General features: G+C 41.0%; 1 protein-coding gene across 1 annotated transcript in view; it reads right to left on the reverse strand.

The window, feature by feature from the left end:
• The window catches only part of LOC309561759 (uncharacterized protein), a 43766-nt gene that overhangs the window by 17195 nt on the left and 5414 nt on the right, over positions 1-21157 (reverse strand). Inside the window, exons 3-4 of the mRNA XM_082265770.1 lie at positions 9949-9999; positions 1747-2958 (exon numbers count right to left, since the gene is read on the reverse strand). Coding sequence (XP_082121896.1) covers positions 1747-2958; positions 9949-9999 — 1263 coding nt within the window. The remainder of the gene's footprint in view (positions 1-1746; positions 2959-9948; positions 10000-21157) is intronic.

Consider the following 21157-nt stretch of genomic DNA (forward strand, 5'->3'; position numbering starts at 1 on the left):
TCTTGGATCTGCAACCGAGGTGGTACTATTTAAGCGAGCCGTACCGTTCGGTTTCATGTAGTAGAAAAGCGCCGCCGTACCGTACCTAACCGTTCCGACACCGTATTATGCGGTACCATGCAGTGGAAAAGCGCAAAAGCGAGCCGAACTGTTCGGTTCCATGCAGTGGAAAAGCGCCAATTGTGTACTATTATGATGAGCTCTGTGATTGGTCACAGTGATCACATGGTTAAGACAGGGCCAATCAGAGCCTACCTGTACCATGTGATTAACTGTGGCCAATCACAGCTAATTACAATAGTAAACACTAACTCAATAGTTTTCATTTAGAAAAAATGGTTGTTTATAACTGTAAAATTCACAGTTATAAGCAATCATAGTGTGTAATAAAAACCAAATCCTGATCACCTCCCCAGAGTAGTTACACTATATTGCTCTGGTCACTGTATGTATATAAAAAAAGAAAATTATTAAAAAAAGAAAAAAAATATTTGCCAAAGAAATGTAGCAGAATACATTTTGGCCTACATTTCTGAAGAAAGATTATTTATTTGCAAAATGGTTATAACAGAAAGAAAGAAACATTTTTGGTCTTTTTTCGTTTATTTAGCAAAAAATAAAAAAATCCAGAGGTGATTAAATACCACTGAAAAAACACTTTATTTTTTGTGAAGAAAATGAAAAAAAAAAATTCATATGGTTACAGTGTTGCTTGGCGGTGCAATTGTCATTCAAAGTGCGACAGCTCTAAAAGCTGAAAATTGGCCTGGGCGCGAAGGGGGTAAAAGTGTCTGGTATTGAAGTTGTTAAAGCATAATTCCAGACTAAATTTAAAGGAATCTTGTACTCCAGCTTGATTAAAAAAACAAAATAGATATGACTGCAATACTCACCATGGCTGTACCCCACAGTATTTCCATTCTGCCACAAGATTTCCCCAATCTTCCGGGTTGAATGACTCCCAGAATTATACTGTGAGTGCAGGGTGTCATTGGACCTGCTTCCTGTGAAGGCATTATTATGGTGCCTTGCACTTACAGTATAATTATGAGAACAGCACTGGCGTCATGTCACATTGGAGGTCACCTAGTGCCATTGAACAGATAAAAAGGAAAAGGACCCTGCATGTTACTTACTTAGCAATTTAGAAGACATCTGTAGAAGGGAAGTATATTAAAAAAAAAAATACCATACATGAGGGGAGGTTGGTCCATTGGGGTTGGTGGTCAGAACCCATGATTGGGCTTTAAATATAGAAATTTGTAGACAAACCACTAAAGGATAAATTATCCACTACAATGAATGATTCATAGCTGGTGAGATAATATATCAGCCACACAGGAAAAAAATTGTTTTAAATATTGTGATAAATCACCGAATGCATAGGCTTGCACTGTCAGAGGCAGCAGTAAAATGCAACTATTGGGTAGCATTGCAAAGTATAAAGCAAAATCTGCAAATGTAATGAGCACATGTCTTCCTTATGCACCGTACATCATATTGATAAGATCATTTACATCAAGGTGTTTTTTTTTCAAAATTTTTAAAAAGTCTGTACATTCTCAAATGTTCACATATCATATTATACATATTGTTTATATAGGTATAAATTTACCCAGTAGGTGGGTGTGACAACTGACTAGATTTTGCCTTACTGTTATTATTTTGTTTTTTTGTGGTGTGTGGGGGTGTGCATGAGGACAATTGTCCCTGAGTCAAGCTTCTGGCAAAAAATATATATTTTACCTGGATGGAGGGTGTCCTGGCCCATTGAATATCCATAAGACGTATAACTTTCAACACCATAAACATAGATTGTAAACGTGTAGTACTTGTGATATATTTCATGTCTTCCTTCACTTTTACCCAAAGACACCTCCCAGGCCCAGAATCCACCAGACTCCTTCACCCAATAACTGTATGAGCTGAGGGGCTTCTGGTCCAGGTAGAAACCAGATACTGAGGAAGTTTGGGATATGATCATGAGGAAGCTGTAGTAGATATCTCTTGTATAAAATTGGTAGTAATTTAATCCCAGCAACGATGGAGGAACAGTGGTGAAAAAAGGGTCGTAAGCTGACACAAAGCTCCGTGGCTTTAAATCTTGGAAGAGATAAGAGATCATGATGGGTTTGGAAGACTTCACTGTGATCTCATTTTTTACAGTGAGTAGAACACGGGCTCCTCTCTGTACAGTGTGTTGAGTCGTCTTCCCTAGATCTTTGACATTCACCACAGTATCTGGATTTGCAGCTATTATATTTATAATGTCTTTTGTGTGGTTAAACAATGGGAAGATGGCAAAGAATGTTCCCCAGTTCCGCACGGGATGGAGCTGTTCAAAGATTGGTTCATAACTTCCAGAGGAACCATAATATTGACTATGACCACTAAAAACAGCAACTGGAGCGGTAGACAGGACTCTGGTTCCAGTAAGGTCACTGGAGCTATAAAACTGGATAACTTGCTGCCTTCCAAGCATCACTGAGAAGCTATTGCCGGTATAGTACTTATATCCACTATATGTGATCACTCCTGAAACTGTTATAGTCACCCGGACATTCTCTTGAAGACCGTTGGCCACTGCAAACTCTTTGCTTGATCCTGATGCTGATAAACTAGCTATGAAATATTCTGTCCCCAGGTCTTCCAATGGAAGAAGAGCAATGGCATCACCATTGCCAGAAGCATGGAGATATAGAAAGACGGACACTTCAACATCTGAAGTCACCAGCACAGCCTTGGAAGTCACGTATGCCTCGGTCACCATATAAGAGTAGCTCAAGGCCACCCCAGCACTGCTGTTCCTTGAAACATACACTGTCTTGCTAAAACTTGAATAAGGAATTGTGACTGTTACTGTAGCAGCTTTATCGCAGGTGACAATATACACCTCAGCTATTTGATTTGAATGATAACTGTACATAGGCACAGCTAGAAACTTCCTATGTCCATTTCCTTAAAAAGAGGGAAAAAAATATTAGAGAATATTGGTTCAGTGTTATCCTGGACTCTTTGCTTTTACATGCAGAAATTAAATAGAACAACTAAACTTTCAATACATTTTTTTTTTTAAATTACAAAGCAATTAAGGACATAAAATAACTGTTTTGGATGGACCGCTTTCACAAAAAGTGCCGCTATTTGCAATTTGATCTTACAATAAAGTGTATTGGAGCTGTTTATTTATTGCTCAGTTTTAACTTCACAATTGACAAGTCGATGGAAAGTGGCTAGAATTGACTCAAAATTCCCATGTGTATGACCTGCTCATAAGCTACTAAATCATAAAATCCTGGGGTTTTCACAAAAGTAAATTGCAAGGTAGACTTGAATTTTAGTAAAATGAAATATACATTTTTGTTACAGTTCCAAGCACTTTTTTTTTGCATGACATTAACCCCTTAATTCCGGCCATACACAAATATGTAGCCTCTTAGCAAAAAAATCTAAAATTTATCTGCACTGGCCTAATGTGAAACTGATGTAACTGAAATCTTGGAAGAGAAATAAAAGGCAAACTAAAAAATAAGGGTGCACTGTTCCTTTAAAAGTGTAAATCTAAGTGCTACAATAACCGATTGAATAAATAAAATCAATCTAGCTAAATTGAGTGAATCACACAGCATACAATCAGCCAACATATGCAAGCTGTGTGCATAAATTTTTCTCTAATTACAAAACACAAATTCATAAATATATACAATGGGGTGCTCAAAATAAAATGAAAAATGAAAAATGATATGTGACAATTTAATATATAAACACGTGCATGAATAGCCCGAAAACCAGTTCAGCACGATATATGGGTACGTCCTGGTGCCTGGCTGTGCCACCTGCTTGCAGTAAATCTGCTGAAGGCAGACGGCAAATGGTTAAAGTAGTCACTTATTTCTTTATAAAGGCCTGTTGTCACTACCGCCAAACTGTGCTAGCCATTAGCTAATTATAATCCACCTAAAGCTGGCCATAAACTAGTAGAATTTTGTTGAAAAATTTTTGTTTTAAAGGATAAGTTCCCCATTTTTAGGGTGGAACATGTAGCATGTACCCAATGCTGCATCCGCTGCCCGATCACCCCCCCCCCTCCCTGTGACATCTGTACGGGAGAAGTTCCCAGTAGTAGCTGTCAGTTTTTGAAATCAGCACGGCCATGCGGGGCTCCGCCCACCATCATTCTGTTCTTTGTGAATGAACTACAAGCCCTGATATCCTGTTGGCTTGTAGTTCCCAATGACGACATCAAACATATGATGAAACGTGTTGGGTGGGACCGGACGTGACGTCACCACACTCTCTGGCTAGCGTTTTTTGAATTGGGTACGCTGCAGTCTGTTTCTGGATTGTTATATGCTATCATGCTTACGATGTTTGTGAGTGCACTTTTTTTGTTAATAAATACACTATTGTTTTTTTTTTCGGATTACGTTATGCTCTCTTGTTTCATTTATGTACATCGAATATCCTATGCTGGTTGGACATCTGCCTGAATGAAAACTATGGAGGTCCCCATTAGGGATGATCGAACTTTTGAAAAGTTTGGTTCGACCAGAACACCCAAACCTCCCAAAAGTTCGGCCCGGATTTCAGAACCCCATTGAAATCGATGGGACCCAAACTTCGGTAATCAAAAAACACAATTTTGAGGCCCCTAAAAAGTGCCTAGGGTTCTGGGTCATGCCCCAGGGACTATTAATCACACAGAAAAAAGTTCTTAAAAATTGTCATTTTTGATAGAGAGCCAATTATTGGAAAAATTAAAAAAAAAAATTCTTTGGATTTAGTGTCTGGGGGGTCTAAAAAGTGTACCTGTGAAGTTTCAGCTCTGTAGCATGTCCAGAACCAGAAAAAAAAAAGTTTGATTGTATTAGTGCACTTACAGAACAGGGATATGGCTCCGCTCTTTTCACACCTTGCCGGTTTTGTAGCAAGCGTTTTTTTGGGCATTTTTGGGGGGTTATTGGAGGCAGGCATAACATCTGTACTTCTGTGTAGAGGTATATATACACACACACTTATATGTATATATACACATACACATATATAGGTGTAAAAGTAGCAGAACACTATACTTGCGCTAATGAAATAATTCACACCCATATGGCTTCTCTGCTATCACACCTATATATGTGTATGTGTATAAATACATATAAGTGTGTGTGTGTATATATACCCCTATACACAAGTTCAGATGTTTTGCCTGCCTCCAAAGACCCCAAAAAAATGCCTGCGCCAAAAAAAAAAAAAACGCCCAGGTGTGTTATTGCAGGCGTTTTTTTTTTTTTTTGGGCATTTTTTTGGGGTCTTTAGAGGCAGGCAAAACATCTGAACTTGTGTATAGGTGTATATATACACACACACACTTCTATGTATTTATACACATACACATATATAGGTGTGATAGCAGAGAAGCCATACAGGTGTGAATTATTTCATTAGTGCAAGTATAGTGTTCTGCTACTTTTACACCAATATATGTGTATGTGTATATATACATATAAGTGTGTGTGTATATATATACCTCTACACAGAAGTACAGATGTTATGCCTGCCTCCAATAACCCCCAAAAAATGATAAAAAAAAACGCTTGCTACAAAACCGGCAAGGTGTGAAAAGAGCGGAGCTATATCCCTGTTCTGTAAGTGCACTAATACAAACAAACTTTTTTTCTGGTTCTGGACATGCTACAGAGCTGAAACTTCACAGGTACACTTTTCAGACCCCCCCCCCCCCCCCCCAGACACTAAATCCAAAGAATTTTATTTTTATTTTTTTTTCAATAATTGGCTCTCTATCAAAAATGAAAATTTTTAAGAACTTTTTTTTTTTGTGTGATTTAGTGTCTGGGGGGGTCTAAAAAGTGTACCTGTGAAGTTTCAGCTCTGTAGCATGTCCAGAACAAGAAAAAAAAGTTAGTTTGTATTAGTGCACTTATAGAACAGGGATATGGCTCCGCTCTTTTCACACCTTGCCGGTTTTGTAGCAAGCGTTTTTTTGGGCATTTTTTGGGGGTTATTGGAGGCAGGCATAACATCTGTACTTCTGTGTAGAGGTATATATACACACACACACTTATATGTATATATACACACATACACATATATAGGTGTAAAAGTAGCAGAACACTATACTTGCGCTAATGAAATAATTCACACCTATATGGCTTCTCTGCTATCACACCTATATACAGTATGTGTATGTGTATAAATACATAGAAGTGTGTGTGTATATATACCCCTATACACAAGTTCAGATGTTTTGCCTGCCTCCAAAGACCCCCAAAAAAATGCCCAAAAAAAACGCTTGCAATAACACAACTGGGCGGTTTTTTTTTGGCGCAGGCGTTTTTTGGGTATTTTTTTGTGGTCTTTGGAGGCAGGCAAAACATCTTTATAGGGGTATATATACACACACACTTCTATGTATTTATACACATACACATATATAGGTGTTATAGGAGCGGAGCCATATTGGTGTTAATAATTTCATTAGCGCAAGCATAGGCTTCTGCTACTTTCACACCTATATATCTGTATGTGTATATATACATACAGGTGTGTGTATATATACCCCTATACACAAGTTCAGATGTCATGCCTGACTCCAAACATGTCCTCAAAAAAAGCCCTATAAACGCCTGAAGCAAAAAGCAGGCTGACAGGCGAGAAGCCATATTACTGTTCTCTAAGTGACCTAAGAGAAACGATCTTTTCTCTATAGCGGTCACCCTGACATGGAAGGGTTTGGTCACCCTGCCATAGCAGTCAGTGTCAGTTAACCCTACACTACACTACAGTCCCCTTACACTTAACACTTTCCCTACAGAAACTATATTTTTGAAGCTAACTAAAGTGGAAAATAGAACCCTAACTACACTAGATATCCCTTTCCTCACACTAATAATTGCTAAATGACACTTTGAAGCAGAAGTAACAGAACTGCTTCCATTCTCTTCCACAGCCCTGGATTAAAATAGTGGGGTTTTTGCGGGGGCTATCTGATATACTGGGGGCGTATTCACTAATGATTGGCCTCTGGACCCCTTAGTCACTCCAGTCACATTCCTAGCATTCTCCTGCCCCCTCAATTGGCTTTTACTGATGGTTCTGATCCAATCACGGGCTTTTAAAGCCCATTTCCTGTCCCATTGCATTTTGGTCGGTTCTGGTTGCCGAATTCCGAACTTTTTCAGCAAAAAGTTCTAAATTCGGCCGAATTTCGAACAGTCAATGTTCGGGTCGACCATCCGCTCGATTATCCCTAGTCCCCATATATAACGTGGACACTTACCTGATTAAGCGCTGTAGGCTTTTCCATTAACTTGGAGGCCACCTGATTCTGGTAAGCGGCCACTCTCCATTTACCTGAGTGTCTGTGTTTGCACTTTTTAAGGATTGGGGAAGATCATCCTTTTTACGCATGCTGGGATTTGTGGTGCTTCTCTTGACGGAGTCTGTTTTATTAATCATCTCATTCTATACATGTTGCACAATTTTTTATGGACATTTCTCTGAATTTTATATATGAATTTTGCATGATCATGGTTTATCAATTGTTTTTTTATGGACACTATATTAACTTTTCACATGAATTTTGTACTTTATGATCATGTTTTATCAATTCACAGTATCTATTAGTGCTGCACTTATTTTATGTATTTATGTATAGGTTTTATCTATTGACCTGTGCTAGCTGCTATTTATTTTAAAATTTTGTCTTTCAGCCACCATTTATTGAGCGCAGGTTTTTTGTTGTTTAGTTTGTAGTTCTTAGTGAACTACCACGCTGTGGAACGCTGTGGCAGTTTATTGATTCTTCTTGTCAGTGTATCTGCTTGCCCGTACAGGATGGACGGGCACACAGATACACTGACAGGTCTGCAGGAGACCTACATGGCACCAGCAATCTGCCTGCAATGCTTTACAGGCTCCAAAAAAATGCACATTTGTTTACCTGCAACAAAATGTGCATTTATTATTATTTTTTTAAAGTGAACTTATCCTTTAAGAACATTCATTTAAATATTTTCTAATCGTTAGTGGGATCAAAGTGACATTTGTTTTCGACTGCAGTGATGAACAAATTTGAAGGAGCAGGATGAAAAATGTTTCTCGAACAAACAAATTCCTCACAGTGTATGAGGTGTTAGTTTGGGAAAGTTTATTCATTCCAAAATCAAAGTCTAAAGGCAAAGTATTTTCAAATGGCCTTTGTGATATCATCAAATGTAACTTAACTCAAAAACCCCATGCTATGAAAGATTATTAGCAAAAATATGTACAAAATCCCTGCTGCTACTTTTTAAACAAAAAAAATGCCAAACAAAAAGTGAATAAATGAATGCCAAATATATACACTAAAAATATTTCACAGTAGCACAAATGAAAAAATCCAGTTTTGTTTCTGGACTTTTTGCTACTGGTGTTTTTTATTTGTGCTACTGTGAAATATTTTTAGGTAATCACTTGCCGACCGCCCCATAGCATATTTACTGTTTATAGACACTATACCTTTTGGGCAAACCAATCAATATATGCTTACAGGCAGTCCCCGACTTACGAACATCCGAGTTGCGAACGACTCCTACTTACGAACGGGGCCCCGTGACGAACGACTCCTACTTACGAACGGGGGCGTGACGAACGACTCCTACTTACGAACGGTGGCGGCGCCCGTGAGACGTCACTGCTGGCTTCTTCCGGCTTCTTCTCGCTCCTGTGCTGGATAGCATCCATCTTAGTGCCGGCCACAATGCACGCTGCATGTACTACATGTACTGATTGCCCCACACTGCCCAGAAGCATCCCACTGCACAGGCAGAAGCTGGTGGAACTGTCTGGAAACTGGTGAGATTACATTACTCTGTATTGGGAGCAGGACCACTGTATTGTACTTGTACTTCTAGCTATGTTGAATGTAACTATCCTTCTGGGTCTCTTTTAGCCTTTTAGTTTTGGCTAGTACAGTACTGTATGGTGTGGGGTTAGAGCCACAATGAGGTTTGTACTGCTGTCTGTATCCTTATGAATTTTTTGGGCTGGAGTTACACTTAAAAAAGCACATGTTCCGACTTACAAATAAATTCGACTTAAGAACAAACCTACAGTCCCTATTGTGTTCGTAAGCCGGGGACCGCCTGTATAGGGATTTTTTTTTTTACCAAAAATATGTAGCAGAATGCATATTGGCCTAAACTGATTAAGAAATTAGATTTTTAATTTTTTTTATTGGATATGTTTTAGAGCAGAATGTAAAAAATATGTTTTTTTTTTTTTTTTTTACAAATCGTGGGTCAATCTTTGTTTCTAGTTAAAAAAATGCAGAGGTGATCAAATACCATCAAAAGAAAGCTATTTTTATGGGGAAAAAAAGGACATACATTTTATTTTGGTACAGCGTCTCCAAATGTGCAATTGTTAGTTAAAATAACACAGTGCCGTATCGCAAAAAATGGCCTGGTCAGGAAGAGTGGGGGAATCTTCCGGAGGGGAAGTGGTTAATATATTTTGCATGCACTAATTTATTCTTTTTTTGTTTGCCACATCACCAAATGTACTGAAAAGACTTTTCGCATGAATGTTTGTACAAACTTTCGTTGGAAAATCTACTAGTGTATTTCCTGCATTAGGTGAAAAACAGCTACATGATCCTTGTCTCAGATTTTTGGCTTTTTTGCACTGCTATCTATCTGTGGTGCCATTGGCCAATTATTACCCAACCAAACTTAGCTTAGCTTAGCTTAGGCTTTTTTTTTAAATAAAATTGGGTATGTTGATAGAAGGACTCAGGAAATGTGGAGTGGTGATGTGAAGTGTTTTGTGCACTCTACTTTTATACTTTTCTTTTCTTTTCAAAATAATGTAGTCAACTGGTTTCCTTATTACTAGTGCTGACCCATCACAACCTCAATTTTCATAGTTATTATCTATGTACAGCAAATACTGAACCTGGTCTGGAAATACATCTCCGGGTTTCAACAGGAAGTGAAAAAGTCGTATCTGCAGAGATTACAAAAAAAAAACAACCTTTTATTGTCATTCTACAATCTCCATTTAAGTCGTTGACAGAAGCAAACAATTTTTGAAAATTTTAATTCTACTAAAATGGTAACTTTTTTTATGTAAAGCTTAATTTAGGGATCACTTGTCAAAAAAATGTGTAAATAGACATTAACTGCTTCTTACATAATTTTTCGAGATAGTAATATTTATCAGAACATACAGTTAAAAGGTAGCGTCATGGTAATATATTATATTTCCATTGTGTTTCTATCCACTATGCATCTTAATAATGAGGTATTAATACTGTATATACATACTCAATTATATATTTTTACATTTAATTTTATTACATATTTCTTGGTTTATTATTGGTTATTTAAAAAAACATTCAGTACAGGATGCAAGGAGCGGGATTTAATGCACCGGTAATATTATATGAAAATGGCATACATTGTTCATGTAGAGATAGATCTGTGGGTGCATATTGTTCCCAAATCTCTTGTGGTAGTCACTAGGGCTGAACGATAGTCGATATGATATCGACTATCGTTCTGCGGGCGTGGGCGATATTCAAATCGCCGAAGACACTATATTTAGCATAGGCAGGGAGGCAGGGAGAAGTCGGGACTCGGCGGGGGGAGGAGGAGGACTCACAGTGATTACATCCGTCCCACACTTCAGTGGTGAGCAGCGCGCCGTGAGCAGCTGCACAGCTAACCAATCACGCGTGCCTGCACACCTGATTGGTTCGCTGCGGTGCTACTCACGGCATGATTGGTTCGCTGTGCCATTGAGAAAACTAGCTGCAGGGCGGAGACTGAACGTGTGGGCTGCAGTGGATGGAAGTCGAGTGAGTCACTGTATGCGGCTGTGTTCTTCTACCGGCTCCTAGTCCTCCTACCACCACTGTGAGTCCCGACTCCTGAGAGTGAGAGACTGAATAATCCGAGTCACAGCATTCTCCTTCCCGGGTTCTGGCTATAGTACAGTGCAGGGATTCATTCCCCCTTCGTCTCTTCACAAGAAGCAGTATATTACAACTCACAGTAGTTTCCTTGAGAAATTTGTGTATACATGTACTGATATTGTGAACACTGGTCTTTCGATACACCTGTATTACCTGATTTTTTTTTTTTTTTTTTCCGGCTACTGCTGCCGTAAGTGTATTCGATTGCATACAACTTTATACAAGCATTTGTCCTTGCATTTCATGTTTATCAGTTTACACATTTTTCTAATAAAACAAAAACCCAAAAAGCCATTCTGTAAATAAGACAAGGGGGAATCCTGTCATATCTGCACCTTCTTTTCTTCTGCCCATTCTTATCAAATGCAAGGCTTTTCATGAATGGACAAGGGCTAAGGAAAGAAAGAATGAGCAACACAATCCCTGCACTGTACTATTGTCACACCACTGGGAGAAAAGCATTGTGAGAAATATGCTGCATGAATGAAATTCCTTGGTACAGTACAGAACAGCACTGTAGGCAAAAGGATACCAAGCATTAGAGGTAACTTATTTGCATTTTATTTTTGGAAACCCTTTATTGGCTTGGTGGTCACTTGGACAAAAAGTGTGAGAAAATCTCCACAATTGGGACAAACCATTTCAAAGCCCAACAGAGGATTTCAATCTTTCCATACCCTACCCAAATCCTACAAAATAAAAAAAGTTTGGCTGGGGTTGCAGGTTGGAGGATTACTATATAGTTTTAAATTAAAGTGTTGGGAGTGGCTAGTGTAATGATTTCCACTTCCTTCAGCTACATCATACATCAAATACACAGCTGCTAAATTGCAACCCTGCCCACTGTTTATCCTCTGCTCCCCCCCCCCCCCAACACGTTTGGTCCTCCGTTCTTAGAACGGAGGTACCTGACACCAGGAAAGTCTATGGGGATGTCACATAGAGAGGAAGTAGGTGAGCAGATGATGATCCATGGCAGTGCAGAGATTTTGCGTCTGCAAATCTGGCAAAGGATGCCACAGAAGTTTACATTGCACATTACACCTGCCACCCACACTGACTGTCACTGAGAGAGTATCAGTATACCATTATTAACCCTGGCCTGCCCTGTATCTGCAATTACAATCAGAAGGCTGTGCTGCTGCCTGCATGCCCTGCTGCAATACTTCATGATTTCCATCCATTCTCAATATCGCAATATATATCGTTTAAAAAAAATATCGCAATATATTTTATTTCCAATATCGTGCAGGCCTAGTAGTCATGTAGGGGGTAGGCGGAAGTTAGGATAAGGTGTAGCGGTAGCAGTGGTGGGAGTGCTGGGAGTGTCCATCACAATATAAATATCTACACACCACCGGAAACTCCAACCTCTGATGACGCTTCCAGGGTGGAGCGAAATGTATTAGGTGACGGGACTTCCGGTGAAATCAATTCCTGATATTTGAATGCAAATGCAAACCACGGCCATTGTGGTATATTTTTCATGCTTTTAACAAGAATAAATTTTGTGAGTGCGCATTTTATATTAATAAAAGCTTTTTAAATTTAAAATGGTATAATGCCATGGTCTTTTAATCTTTCTCCTATGATAACCTACAACCTGGGGAGATACAAGGAACAGCTGAGAAACCATCTGACCCCTAGGATTCTTAGTACAGGCAATATTCTTTAAGGGAGTTGGTGAGTGAAGGCACAAGAGGAAGGGGAGCACAGCACCTTCACCATTGTCATTATTGCACGGATTGCACTTTTAAACATAACATGGCACAGAAGATACACATCACTTTATGAATTTATGAAGTTATTTTTATTCATACTATTGTGATTTATTTGTTTATGGATGTATTATAAGCACTGTTCAAGAGTTTTTCATATATGAAACCATACCCATAGCAGGCAAAGTTGGGGATATACACCATCACCCAAAATTTCATAGAATTGGATGTTTACACTTATACACTGCTCAAAAAAAAATGAAAGCACTTTTTAATCAGAGTATAGCATCAGATATTGATCTGGTCAGTTAAGTAGCAGAGGGGGTTTGGTATCAGTTTCAAATGCTTTGGTGTTAAGAAAATTAACAACAGGTGCACTAGATGGGCAACAATGAGACAACCTCCAAAACAGGAATGGTTTTACTGGTAGAGCACTGACATTTTTTCCCTACTCATTTTTTCTTACTGTTTTCACTAGTTTTTCCATGTGGCTAGGGTCAGTGTCACTACTGGTAGCATGAGGCGATACCTGGACCCTATAGAGGTTGCACAGGCAGTGCAACTCCTTTCAAGAGGGCACATCAATACATGCCATTGCCAGGAAGTTTGCTGTGTCCCTCAGCACAGTCTCAAGAACATGGAGGAGATTCCAGGAGACAGGCAGTTACTCTAGGAGAGCTGAACAGGGCTGTAGAAGGTCCTTAAACCATCAGCAGGACCGGTATCTGCTCCTTTGTGAAAGGAGGAACAGGATGAGCACTGCCAGAGCCCTACAAAATGAACTCCGGCAGGCCACTGGTGTGAATGTCTCTGACCAAACAATCATAAACAGACTTCATGAGGGTGGCCTGAGGGCCCTCGACGTCCTTTAGTGGGCCCTGTGCTCACTGCCAGGCACTGCGCAGCTCGATTGACATTTGCCATTTAACACCAGAATTGGCAGGTCTGCCATTGGCACCCTGTGCTTTTCACAGATGAGAGCAGGTTTACCCTGAGCACATGTAATAAATGTAAGAGGATCTGGAGAAGCCATGGAGATGTTATGCTGCCTGTAACATCGATCAGCATGACCAGTTTGGTGGTGGGTCAGTGATGGTCTGGGGAGACATATCCATGGAGGGACGCACAGACCTCTACAGGCTAGACAACGGCACGCTGACTGCCATTAGGTATCCTGATGAAATCCTTGGACCCATTGTCACATCCACATCCAGCTGCTGCTGTGAGTCCTGGGTTCCTCTTGGTGCACGACAAAGCCCAACCTCATGTTGCGAGAGTATGCAGGATAAAGGATTTGATAACACTGAATGGCCCCCATCCTCATCGGACCTAAATCCAATAGAACACCTCTGGGACATTATGTTTCGGTCCATCCAACACCGTCAGGTTGCAACTCAGTCTGTTCAGGAGCTCAGTCATGCCCTGGTCCAGATCTGGGACAAAATAACCCAGGACACTATCCTTCGTCTCATTAGGAGCATGTCCCAATGTTGTCAGGCATGCATACAAGCACATGGGGGCCATACAAACTACTGAGTACCATTCTACATAGTTACATAGTAGTTGAGGTTGAATAAAGACAAAAGTCCATCCAGTTCAACCTGTGTAGATGTGTGTGGACGAATGTTTTGATCTTAGAGATGTATGTCCAAGAGTATTTTAAAAGTAGCCATACTGCCCGCAGTTTGTGGAAGAGAGTTCCACAATCTTATTGAACTTACTGTAAAAAAACCCTTGCATAGCCTGAGGTTAAATTGCTTCTCCTCTAGTCACATTGTATGGCCTCGTGTCCTCTTACATTCCTTGCGACTGCATAGTTTTTTTTCTATGCTGAGATCACCATTGAGGTATTTGTAAATTGCTATCATGTCCCCTCTCAGGCGTCTCTTCTCTAGGGAGAATAAATCAAGCACTTTTAAACGCTCCTCATAATTTAGGTCCTCCAATCCCCATCTGCATCATGATGTGAAGTTGTTGTCCTGCTTAATTTTGTGTCATATGCAAAAACTGAGATTGAGCTAGTCATCCCATCCTCAATGGTGTTTATGAATAAATTGAACAAAATTGGTCCCAGAACTGAGCCTTAGGGGACCCCACTTACCACTCCAGTCCAGTCTTTCTCCAGTACGCGTTATTTATTACCACCCTTTGGGCACCAGTTTTCTATCCAAGAGCAAACCTTGTGATCTATGCCTGCAGACCATTTTTTGTAAATTAAGCATTTGTGGGGGACTGTATCGAATGCCTTAGCAAAATCCAGATACACCACATCCACAGGTCTCCCCCTATCTATCTCACAGCTCACCTCCTCGTAGAATGTTAACAGATTGGTCTGATAAGAACGTCCTTTTGAAAACCCATGCTGATTACTGCTGATGATACTGTCGACTTTAGCAAATTCATGGATATAGTCCCTTATAATCCCTTCCAGTAATTTACATACTATTGATGTCAGGCTGACCGGCCTATAATTGCCCGGGATATGTCCCTGCCCTTTTTGAATATTGGTATCACGTTAGCTTTCCTCCAGTCTCCTGGTAAGTTCCTGTCAAAATACTATCTGCAAAGATCAGGAATAGTGGTCTAGATATAACCTTACTGACCACTTTGAGTACTCTCGGATGCACGCCATCTAGTCCTGGTTATTTATTTGTGTTAATGTTATCAAGCCTTTTCATTAATTTCACCTTCTGTTAGCCATAGTGGCATGTCCTGTGAAGTACTGCTAACCATACAGTCATGGTCAGTATACCCCTCCTTTTCCTGTGTAAAGACTGAAGAGAAGAAAGCATTAAGCACAGTTGTCTTCTCTGTGTCCTCTGTAACCATCCTCCCATCATCGTTAATTATGTGCGTAACATGCTCTGACCTCGTTTTTTTGCTATTGATATATTTAAAGATTTTTTTAGGGTTCCTTTTACTTTCCTCTGCTATATGCCTCTCAAAGTCGATTTTAGCCTTCGTGATTTCATATTTACATTTATTATTCAAATTATTTTGAGTTGCTGCAATGAAATTTCAGCAAAATAGTCTAGCCAGCAGCATAATTTTTTCACTTTTTGATCATTTTTGATTTTCGGGGTGTCTTCAAACTCAGCCCTCTGTGGGTTGATAATTTTCATTTTCATCAAACGATGTGGCATCCTTTCATCCTAACACATTACTCTGTCCATATCAGTATAGATATCCAGCGTGATATTTTTCCCCATTGAGATCTGATGTGTTTTCCAAGTGTTCCTTTCATTTTTTTGAGCAGTGTATATATTTCTTTTGAGCAGTGTATATAGTTACATAGTTACATAGTTAGTGAGGCTGAAAAAAGACACAAGTCCATCCAGTTCAACCTATGATGTGTGTGTGTGTTTGCTTTTAACCGTACATTGTATACCCCTGTATGTTGTGGTCTTTAAGGTGTCCATCCAATAGTTTTTTGAAACTATCAATGCTCCCCGCTGATACGACTGCTTGTGGAAGAGAATTCCACATCCTTACCGCTCTTACAGTGAAGAACCCCTTACGCACTTTAAGGTTAAACCGCCTTTCCTCAAGTTTTAGTGAGTGGCCACGTGTCTTATTGTATCTCCTTTCTCTGAATAGTTTGTTCCTTATGCTAGGGTCGCCAGTACAGTATTTGTACATTGATATCATATCCCCCCTCAATCGTCTCTTCTCCAGAGAGAATAAGTTCAGTGCTTGTAGTCTTTCCTCATAGCTGATGTCCTCCATTCCCCTAATTATTTTTGTTGCCCTTCTCTGGACTTTCTCCAGTTCCAGCACATCCTTCCTGAGGACCGGTGCCCAGAACTGGACAGCATACTCCAGATGTGGCTGGACCAGAGTCTTGTAGAGTGGAAGAATAATCTCTTTATTTCTGGAGTGAATTCCCTTTTTTATACAACCCAGTATTCTGTTGGCTTTGCTTGCGGCGGCTTGGCATTGCATGCCACTGCCAAGCCTGTTGTCTACCAGTACCCCCAGGTCCCTTTCCATCCTAGACTCACCCAGAGGTTCCCCCCCTAGTGAGTAGCTTGCTTTCTGGTTTCTGGCCCCCAAGTGCATTACTTTACATTTTTCTACATTAAATCTCATCTGCCATGTAGTTGCCCACCCCGTTATTTTGTTCAGGTCTGCTTGCAAGATTTCCACATCCTGCATAGAAGATATTGGCATGCCTAATTTAGTATCATCTGCAAATACTGAGATTGTACTAGATATCCCCTCCTCTAGATCATTTATGAATAAATTAAACAGGATTGGTCCCAGGACAGAACCCTGGGGGACCCCACTTTCCACACCCACCCAATCCGAGTACTCCCCATTAATCACCACCCTCTGTACTCTCCCCTGGAGCCAGTTCTCTATCCAGGTACTCACCTTATGGTCCATACCTATCTTCCTTAGTTTGTACAGTAAGCGTTTGTGGGGAATGGTGTCAAAGGCCTTTGCAAAGTCCAGATACACCACATCCACAGGCTTACCTTTATCTAAGTGGCAGCTCACTTCATCGTAGAAGGTTAATAGATTGGTTTGGCATGAACGATTTTTTATGAATCCATGCTGATTACTACTTATAATACCGTTTTCATTACTAAAGTCTTGTATGTGGTCCCTTATCATCCCCTCCAAAATTTTGCAGACTACTGATGTTAGGCTGACCGGCATATAGTTATATCTTGAGTTTTTCTTGGATTGTTTGGTTATAACACATATTGAGTAGAGCACAGACAGCCCTGGGATCTCACACTACTAATATTCAAAGGACACCACACCTTTCACCTGGCAGCAGTCTAATTAGAAATGTAACCCTTACTTCGCACAGAGCGTGGGAACACTCACATTACAAACATGTTAAACATGTAAACATATATGAAAAGCCCAACTCTTTTTGTTCAGTTTTGGATAGAGGTGAAAAAGGGTCAGCACCCTTGCCAGTTTTTTTTGTCTGATGAAGAGAATTGCACTCACTTCCGGTTTTGGTGACACCCTGTCACCCCCTGGTGTCAGTATGAAAGAAAAAGAGGCATAACCTCCCCAGCAGAGATGCTGACAGCAATAAAAACTTGGCAATGGTTTCTCACATTTGCCTACTCCCAGGGCAGCTTTAGGCCTGGGCTCCCCTGGGCCTGACCACCAATATTCCCCAGGGCCAACATACTGGCCATCCCACTGAATCTGCCCACTGGCCATCCCATGAGTCCTTCAGTGCACCCATTTTTATTTTAACACTCTTACAACCTAATATATCCTTCATCCCATTTTCTCCTCCTTCTCCAGTCCCATCTCCTCCATCCCATGTCCTCTCCTCCTTCTCCTCCTCCTCCTCCTCCTCCAGTCCCATCTCTATCACCCCATGTCCTTCTCCTCCTCCATCCCATGGCCTCTTACTCCTCCAGTTCCATCTCCTCCATCCCATGTCCTCCTCCTCTATCCCATGTCCTCTTCCTCCTCCATTCTAATCTCCGCCATCTCACATCCTCCTCCTCCTGCTGTCCCATCTCCTCAATCACATGTCCTCCTCCTCCAGTCCCATCTCCTCCATCCCATGTCCTCCTACTCCAGCCCAATCTCCTCCATCCTATGTCTTCCTCCAGTCCCATCTCCTCTATCTCATGTCCACCTTCTCTAGGCCCATCTCCTCTATCCCATGTCCACCTTCTCCAGTCCCATCTCCTACATCCCATGTCCTCCTCCTCCAGTCCCATCTCCTCTACCTTATTTCTTCCTCCAGTCACATCTTCCTCTTCCTTCAGTCCCATCTGCTCCATCCCATGTCTAGTCTGGCAGTGTGCCCAACTTTACAAGATGGTATATATATATATATATATATATATATATATATATATATATATATATATACATGAAATTTAATGGCATCCCAGTCTTAGTCAGTAGGGTTCAATGTTAAGTTGGCTCACTCTTTGCAGCTATAACAGCTTCAACTGTTTTGGGAAGGCTGTCCACAAGGTATAGGAGTGTGTCTATGGGAATGTTTGACCATTTTTCCAGAAGCACATTTGTGAGGTCAGGCACTGATGTGAACAAGAAGGCCTGGCTCGCAGTCTCTGCTCTTCCGATTCTTCCCAAAGGTATTCTGTCGGGCTGAGGTCAGGACTTTGTGCAGGTTAGCCAAGTTCCTCCACCTCATCCATGTCCTTATGGACCTTGCTTTGTGCACTGGTGCGCAGTCATGTTGGAACAGGAAGGGGCCATCCCTTAACTGTTCCCACAAAGTTAAGAGCATGACATTTTCCAAAATGTCTTGGTATGTTGACGCCTTAAGTTTTCCCTTCACTGGAACTAAGGGGCCAAGCCCAACCCCTGAGAAACAGCCCCACACCTCAATCCCCTATTCACCAAATGATTTGGACAACACACAAAGCAAGGTCAATGAAGATCTGGATGAGCGAGTTTGGGATGGAGGAACTTGACTGGCCTGCACATAGTCCTGACCTCAACCGGATAGAACACCTTTGGGATGAATTAGAGCAGATATTGCGAGCCAGGCCTTCTTGTCCAACATCAGTGCCTGACCTCACAAATGCCCTTCTGGAAGAATGATCAAACATTCCCATAGACACTCCTAAACCTTGTGGACCACCTACCTGAAGAGTTGAAGCTGTTATAGCTGTAAAGGGTGGGCCAACTCACTACTAAACCCTATAGACTAAGATTGGGATGTCATTAAAGTTCATGTGTGTGGAAAGGCAGGTGTCCCTATACTTTTTTTTGACAGTATATAGTATATATATATCACACTTTATATAGTAAAAAAAAAATAAAAATTTATATATATATATATATATATATATATATATATATATATATATATATATATATATATATACTGTATATCAGATGTGCCAGGTCAGCAATGTGTGAGTAGAGGCAGAAGAGCTGACACTCAGGCTGGCCGATGCTGCTCAAAAGCGGTGGGGGGGGTGGTTGGGGGCTCTGGAGCCGGAACTGCAGAGGGAAGCTGCACACATACCACATTGTGCTGTGGGGGGAACCTCATGCAGCCTGGGGGGGGGGGGGGTGCATGGAATTTCGGCGGCCCTACATCAAACATGAGCCCAATGAGTATGCAGATGTTGAAAAAGAAGCTAATGTCAGCATAGTTGTGGATAACTTCCTGTCTGAAGATGGGGCATGTTTTCCTTCCATTTCCAGGGCGCCAACCAATCCTCCTCCCTGTCCGCTCCACCGCTCTGCTGAGCCTGGCCCTGCTCTTCCTCCCCAGGCAAGACATGCCCTCCCTGGGAATAACCTGCCCACTTCACACACTGTTGCCTGCCCACTCTGACAGCTGGACCCATTGAAAGTCAACTGACCAAGGCTGTAGATAATTTTTTTCCCTAAAGGGGGGGTTCAGCTCTAAAACTGCAAGAGCGACACAAGATATTGCCTCTTGCAAAGCTCAGTAAGGTTGGCTACAGGAAAGTTTTCTGAAAGCAGTGGGCCTGTGTACAAAATCATACGTCTCCAGCCTGGAAAAAAAAGTGTGGCACGCAGCACGCACTGGGTGTGGTTCTCATTGTGTTGAATATTGACCGTGACCTAAAGGCACACAGAGTTCAGGGGTCAGTAGTAAGAAATGCAGAGTTCAGGTGTCAGCAGTAAGTGTAAGTGGGGGGAACATTTTTGATAATAGTTATGACTAGGCAGGATTACCACTTTAAGAACAAATGAAAGATTACCAACCACATAGGGAGTGCATTGTTTCCAAATTGGTCAGCAGACTAATACATTTTCAGTGTAACAAGCAGGGTGGAATGAGGCATGTGTAAGGTGCTTTGACTGGGGAGGAAGGTTTAGATGGGTAGGAGAGAGAGGTGAAATGAGGGTGAGGTGGGGTGGAAGTTGCTGTAACATGGGGTGGTTGGGTGGATGACAGGGAGGCACAGTGATTAGGAAGGCATGGAGGGAGGTGCTTTATCTGGAAGAAAGAAGGTGAGGTGGTATGGGGGATAGGTAAGGCGTAATGGGGGGGGGGGGTAGGTGAGGCGGTATGGGGGGGGGGGACAATGTTAATCTTGATGTCAAATTTCGATTTGGTTTTAGTTTTAGACTTTTGACTAAAATGCCATTATAGATTTAGTCATGTTTTAGTCATCTGAATTGTTTTAATTTTGGTCGTATTTTAGTTGACTAAAATCTCCATTACATTATAGTCGACTAAAGCATCGGAGAATATGGAGTTTTGGAATTCTCATTCTATTTATTAGGGTTTCGTTTGGGTGCTTTGACTGCCTCCCACAGTTTAAAATATACTGGTTGTTTAACCTCTTGCCGACTTCCAAAACGCATATGTGGCGCTCCCAGCACACTGAGCAAGCTGTCGCAGACACCCCCCAGTCTCACCGGTCACATGGTTAGGAAATTTCGCTTCTACCTCCTGTCATTCATATCCATAAATGGCCACTGGGAGATTTAAACAAGAGATTAAACTGTTTCTAATAAACAACTGGTC

The sequence above is a fragment of the Pelophylax lessonae genome (genome assembly GCF_965119305.1).
Source record: "Pelophylax lessonae genome assembly, chromosome: 8".
Taxonomy (NCBI): Eukaryota; Metazoa; Chordata; class Amphibia; order Anura; family Ranidae; genus Pelophylax; species Pelophylax lessonae.